Source organism: Panulirus ornatus, chromosome 5 (genome assembly GCF_036320965.1).
Source record: "Panulirus ornatus isolate Po-2019 chromosome 5, ASM3632096v1, whole genome shotgun sequence".
Classification (NCBI taxonomy): Eukaryota; Metazoa; Arthropoda; class Malacostraca; order Decapoda; family Palinuridae; genus Panulirus; species Panulirus ornatus.
In genome coordinates, this window is record NC_092228.1 from 2,365,762 (window position 1) to 2,373,261 (window position 7,500).

At 40.6% G+C, this 7,500-nt stretch overlaps 1 protein-coding gene across 15 annotated transcripts in view; it reads right to left on the minus strand.

The window, feature by feature from the left end:
• Window positions 1-7,500, minus strand: part of mmd (disintegrin and metalloproteinase domain-containing protein mind-meld) — a 378,549-nt gene that overhangs the window by 313,897 nt on the left and 57,152 nt on the right. For all 15 annotated transcript variants that reach the window (XM_071659048.1, XM_071659111.1, XM_071659065.1 and 12 more), the window contains exon 3: window positions 3,983-4,015. In XM_071659048.1, coding sequence (XP_071515149.1) covers window positions 3,983-4,015 — 33 coding nt within the window. The remainder of the gene's footprint in view (window positions 1-3,982; window positions 4,016-7,500) is intronic.

Sequence of the window (7,500 nt, forward strand, 5' to 3'; positions counted from 1 at the left end):
CCCCTGATGATGGCTCTGGTCAGGTCCTCCCTGACGATGGCTCTGGTCAGGTCCTCCCTGATGATGGCTCTGGTCAGGTCCTCCCCTGATGATGGCTCTGGTCAGGTCTGCTCTGACCCTAACACGAGTCTGGGTCTATTCTGACCCTTTTCTTACCAAGGTAAACATGCGCCACTAAAAAACACCAGGTAATGAACCCGGTCTCACCTTCAGCCACAACAGCAAAACGACTTGAGCATGAAGGAGCGACCCTCGGGTAGGACAACCCGGCCTTTGACCTGACCCTAGGTTGGGGGGGAGAGGTCATGTGCTATCCCTAGCTTCCAAGATCCCGTTCTCAGTTTCCACTGGCTGACCGTAGCGTGTGTGAGGCGTTGGTCTGGTCTTGTGAACGTTGGCGTGATACTCAACCTAGGCCATTTGGAAGATGAAGAACCGTTTGGTTCCACAAAGGCTTTCTCCCTTCTTCTACCCAGTCTTAATTTCCATTCATCTACCATATCTACTTTCATTCTTATTAGGCTAAAGACAATCTGTATGTGTCCAAAGCCATTTATAGGTACCAGAGGCCATTTATAGGTACCAGAGGCCATTTGTTTGAGTCCAAAGCCATTTATAGGTACCAGTGGCCATTTGTAGCTGTTGAAGGACCTTTTTATTTTCCTAAGTAAAAGAAATGCTGACCTCCTCAGAGGAGCACTTGCTCCTACGTAAGGCCCATCGTTCGTACCTGATAATCACGTTTGACCTCTGACGGTGGTTATCAGTCCCCAGCGGCCATTAATCACCTCACTGGGGCTACGAACGAGGCAGATGAGAGGCTCGGCAATATTAGCATGATACTAATTTCCATAACATAATTTGCATAATTAAACAAGAGAACTTCAAACAACAATAATATACTCGTAAATGACCAAACATAACATCATCTACTATTGACGGCGTTGAAAACATAATATTTTACATAAAATATCGTATAAACAATGAGTAAACCAAACAACTTCAAGTATCTTTAAGATTAATCATCTCTGCAAACTGACACAAGCGAAATCATAAACACAACCAATCAAGCCATCAAGCCAATACATAACCAAAAACAATACGAAGAACGACTGACACATATTTCCAAACCAATCCAAACATAAACACACAAACAAACACGTACCAAAACAATTAACACAACACTAAAGAACCGAACTACGCTAGTGTCTAGTTAACAATCATTAGGCGAGACCGAACCGTCCCTCAAACCAGCCAACTAGCTAATATGGCAATCATTTCAGAGCAAACAAGCAAACTGGCGAAGACACATACTGACATAACCACTCAGATAGATCAGGTTCACCTAACGACCCAGACGACTTTTGGGAGACTCAAACGACAGAACTATGAAACCCGATGTACTTAGTCAACAAAGAACGAAGAAAAACTGAACCACAAAACGAATTGAACAAAATACAACCACAATGCGCGCCAACACATCACGGGATTTTAACAACGGAGACTGGACGAGAGGATCATGCATCTGCTGTATGAATAGTTTACAGGTATCATACATACACTACATTGTCGGATGTATTCATATGAATGAATATGTGCGTGTGTGTATGTGTGTGTGTGTACAGCTCCCCCCCCCCCCTCTCCCCGAGCCAATATACACTCCCTCATCCACTCTCACCTTCACATCTCATAAATTCCCCATGAGTGTGGTATGAGGAATATAACGCTATACTTTACCTCTCCATGCGCTGATGGTTGATGCCTCGGAGGAAATTCTGTACCGAGTGTTCCTTGCGTGAAATTGACCCCTTGAGCGCGACCCTTGAGCACGACGGTACGACCCTTGAGCACGACGGTACGACCCTTGAGCACGACGGTACGACCCTTGAGCACGACAGTGACCTTCAGCACAACAATACTACCCTTGGGCGTGATGGCCCGGCCTTTGACCCTTGCTCTTTAAGGCTAGGTCAAAGGTCACTCATAACCATGGGTCGTACCGTCGTGCTCAGGTCACGTGATCTCTCCATCATAATTATCTTCCCTAATTTCGATCATGGAGATAAATATCTATCAAATCATACCATCATTATGTATAAATTAGGCTCACAAACTTGACTTAACGAACGAACACGAAACATTTAAAAGCAAGTTAATAACACCCCAAGAATTAATTACATTTCATGCTTGAAATAAGTTCTCGAATTCATATATATATATATATATATATATATATATATATATATATATATATATATATATATATATATATTCGTGAATATTCACCAGTGTCTGTGTTGGCTATTTTCCCGCCAAAGTATCAGCTCATATTTTTTGGGGCTGGAATTTACAGCCCATTGCGTGGCTCTTGCCCTTCCTCCTTGTCTTACAAGTCCGCCAAAGACACACACACACACACACACACACACACACACAGAAACACACCAGCTCTTTCATGAATAAGAAAGGATCCTTCAGAGTCGAATCAGGGCCCTTGTGTGTGTGTGTGTGTGTGTGTGTGTGTGTGTGTGTGTGTGTGTGTGTGTGTGTGTGTGTGGCAAACTACTGTCGATTGCTTGGGTACCATAAAATGGCGGTATAGGCGTCAAACAATCCATTCGTCACCTGTCTAAAAATAAGAAAAAACACTTTTGGCAGGCTGGTGTGACCCCTGGGTCAGGTCAAAGGTTAAGCTGTCTCTCAGCTAAGGGTCGTACCGGCGACACGCTCAGGGTCGTACCCTCCTGTTCAAGGTGCGTATCGTTATGTTCACAGGTCGTAGCGTCGTGCTAATCCGTCGTACCGTCGTGCTCAGGTACCGCACCGCTCATGTTCAAGGTCTGTGTAATTATCACAACTTGTTTCTACATCTTCCTAACCGTGTTAGACCTCCTGTCATTCTTAAAATCTCTCTCAAAAGTCATTCCTCCTCCACCGTTTTCTTCCCTTTGCGTCCAGAAGATCCGTTCCAGTACACCTCGTATGTCTGTATGTCTGTATGTCTCTCACTAGTTAAACACGAGACTGATCTCTGGAACATATTGAGCCACTTGCGAGGGGTAAACAATAATAATATATATCACAATCATGCATCATGTTTGGGAAAACATTTAAATCATTATAGAAAAACAAATCTGAGAAATGGTTCAAAAACAAAACATGCGTGTTAAACATGAGCAAACAATTCCTTACAACGTATGTATGTTTATATGTGGCTTTGAACACACACACACACACACACACACAAACACACAAACATACACACACACACACACACACCCAAACACACACACACACGCACACACACACACACACACACACACATATATATATATATATATATATATATATATATATATATATATATATATATATATATATATATATATATATATATATCAAGAGAAAGGAAGACGAAGGCATAACCCAAAAACATCAATAACATACATATTCAATGACTGAAACAGTGATATGTACAATACACCATGTATATACACATATGTATATAGTGATCTACATGATCGTCAGGTGATTGTGGTTCTAACTCTTAAAAACAGAAAGGTTAAGAAACGAGAAAAAGACACAAAAGAAAAAAAAAGAAAAAAACCTCCACCACTTCACTGTTAAAGGAAGAAAACACAAGTATAACGGTTACTCCTGGTGAGGCTGCTCTCCACACACAAACTATGGGAAGCAACAGCCACAGATGTGGTGCTGGCTCAGGCCTTAGTGGCTGGGACACATGCAGACAGTTCATATATATATATATATATATATATATATATATATATATATATATATATATATATATATATATATATATATATATATATATAACGTAACATGCATTTGTCACTGATTCCATCAGCTCCTTAACTTAAGCGACAAACTGAACTCCGTTAATAAGGATGGCATCAATATAGAAGATGGAGGGAGGACACACACAGAGAACCATGAACAAAGGGCAGCTTGGGGGTATTACCTTGCTATCGCTCGCATCCTTCCATACCTCCTCCTAAGAACGGAAAAAGAAAACGTAGTTTGGGATAAATAATAAAGAATTGACTGGGGGAAACCAGTGTAAACTTAACATGTGTAATTTCATATAATTCACCTACTCAGTGTGCCACCTGATCTTTCTGTTATCATTCCTATCCATGTGTTGATTTTCCTAATTTGTATGTTTACTGTGTGTGATCATTACATATTTGTACTGTACGGGGAGGAAGCTGTACACTTGTGTGTGTCTCCAGCTCTTGAACAATGACTACTAGACGTGTGTGCATATGTATATATATATTTACAAGAGCAATGGCTTAGAATCCTGTCAAGTATGGATTATGTGAAATATAGAAATCATACACGTGTGTGTGTGGGTGTGTGTGTGTGTGTGTGTGTGTGTGTGTGTGTGTGTGTGTGTGTGTGACAAATATTTCTCTCATTAAAAATGTAAATGTTCTTAATATCTTACATTAAAAACTGAAGAACACAATTTATGATCACAAATCTCACTCTTAACTAAGAATATTAATCCTTTTCACTTTACTATCACAACTAAAATAGATACACTAGAATTAACAATCAATATCTAAAATCAACATACCAATCGGATTTTCAGTTTCACACTGAATGTAAATATACTGAAATCAATCAAAGAACAATATCTTAGAAATTATAACAAATAAAATAAAATGGACATCAGAATGGTCATAACACGTCAGTAATAAAAAACTTATAATAAAACACGAATACCGAGAATAGAGAAGTGTAAGACAAGGTGCAAACACTCATGACATAATATACTTACTTCCCTACCCCTAGTATCTCCTTCCATAAAGCTCCAGCAGCGCCCAGGAAGCCGGCTAAGTCCACCGGTCGGGAGCATGAATCAAGAGTGGTGCTCTACGCGCGCGCGTGTGTGTGTGTGTATGTGTATGTGTGTGTGTGTGTGTGTGTGTGTGTGTGTGTGTTGAGTGTGAGTGGGGGGGGGGGGGGGTGAGTGGGTGGCATTCAGTGTCTTCAGTCTGGAGGCTCCACTTCAGGCTGACGAGGGGAGGTTGTCCAGTGATATGTTCAGACCGTGTAGGTGACACCTGGAGGAGTGCGTGGTGTCCAAGCCGTGGAGGAGAAAGTGTAACACGTACACGTCTGGGAAGTGAAGTTATAGACGAGTGGAGCACAGTGTAAGACTAGATCGTGAGGTCGTTTGTTTAGCTTCTCATTTCTAACTGGGGATTGGTGAAAGTTTTAAAGTAGTTGAAGTAGAAATATTCTACTGTTGTTACAGAGAAACAGAGTGCTAAACATTTTGAAGAAAGATTAGAAGTGATTTCGTTTCGCTTCCAAGGTGATGAGTGTCTGTGATTTCTAAGCAGCTGCTTATGGTTCCCGAGTGTTGCAGTGTGTGTGATGTCCAGCTCGGGTGTATTCGCTTTGTGACACTGGAAGACCAACCAGACTGGTGGAGAAATGTGGTGTACGGAGAAGAGGAGGAGAACTTTTTGCAGAAAACATCAAGACATCATCTCTCTTATCCTCCCAATATATATATATATATATATATATATATATATATATATATATATATATATATATATATATATATATATATGGAAAATGAAATTTTATGAAAATGAACATTTTTTAAACACGACAACCTCTGAAGAAGACGAACTCACCAGCAAGCGCTGTACGTATGAAAGAAAACGGGCTCATTTCCAACGAAATAATCATAAAACAGGACGTAGACAACGAAAACGAGGCATTCACAGAAAACGTGCTCATGAAAAGGACATAATCATGCACAACGAAGCCCTCATGGAAAGCAGCACTCACAGAAAACGACACTCATAAAATATGGCAATCACGGGAAGAAAAGAAAAATAGAAAATGACAAATACAGTGGACGAAGGAGATATCAGAAAATGTTCCTTCTTACAGAAAACGGGAAAACATTTTCTTTATCATAATCATTAACATACAAAAGACATACACTAAATATTCTCAGATCATGTGTAATTGTGGTGTACCTTAACATCAGAAAACATAATAATCTGCAGGACATTAAGGTGAAAAAAATGGATAACAACCTTGATCCAAATGAGAGAGAGAGAGAGAGAGAGAGAGAGAGAGAGAGAGAGAGAGAGAGAGAGAGACTGCTGTCGTATACAGTGAACCGAGAAGAGTCGTGAAGATGAGGGGAAAAAAAGATAAAAAAAGGGACCAAACTAACTTTCGACATTAGTGGAAGTCTTTACCCTTCTTGTTCCCCATGGCATCTCCCTGTGTGTGTGTGTGTGTGTGTGTGTGTGTGTGTGTGTGTGTAGACAGAAAGGTGGACATATATATATATATATATATATATATATATATATATATATATATATATATATATATATATATATATATATATATAAATATAACTTCCAAAATACCCGGCACATTAAGATATATAATTCCTTCTATATGCACCACTATCATCAATGTTCAAAACTGTGCGCAATGAGACAGTAAAAAGTTTTAAATGTAAAACAGCTTGACCGGTTTATTCCTAACTGGTGTTTTCCCTGCGACACATGACAGTTATCTGCAGTCTATAACAGTTGAATTTTTGAAGAGTTAGTTCCCTGCCATCATACTCTAACTTCACCATTAAAAAAACTGAAAGGATTATCATGCATTTGTAACCATATGTTCATTATCATAAGTGTCATTATCATAATTAGTATCGTAAGCTAGGATTGACAAAGTGGCCTTGTGGACGATGCTCTGAATATATAGAGTAAAAAGTTACTTCGTTACCAAAATTCTGTTGCGACAGAAAGGCAAGTGTGCGAGTGCTAAGGAGGGCGAGTCGCTCATGGTGAAAGTGGGTCTGCTCCAAGGGTGTGTGATGTCACCGTGGCTGTTCAATCTGTTTTCGGACAGGATGGAGAAGGAGAAGACTGCAAGGGTTTCAGAACAAGAGGCAAGTCCTTGAGATGCTTAGGGTAAGGGGGCATGGGAGGTGAATACGTTGCTGTTTGCACATGATGTGGCTCTGGTTGCAAACTCTAAAGAGAGAAACTACAAAAGCTGGGGGGCAATTTAAGCGAGTGTGTGAAGGAGAAAATTAAGAACGAAAGTGAACAAAGAGCTAAAAATAAAGTGCACACGGGGGATGAGCCAGGACAGGGGTGAAGTTTGAACGAGGGAGACCTGGAGGAAGTCCTGAGTGGCCCTGGCAGCGGATGGAACAAAGCGGCTGATATGAGTCATAGGGTGGGTAAGGGGGCCGGGCTCAGGTCCCGGATATATTAACGCAAAGATGAGTACATTTGAGAGTTTCGTAGTCCTAATGGTGCAGAACGGATGAAAGTTATGGAAAGATTAGCAGTGTGCAAAAGATATGCGAGGTGGAATGTGCAGGATGGCTGAAACTGCTGTACAGGGTATGTTGTAAAGGTTTGCACGTATGGAGAGGATGAGCGAAGATAGACTGACTACGAGGATCTACGAGAA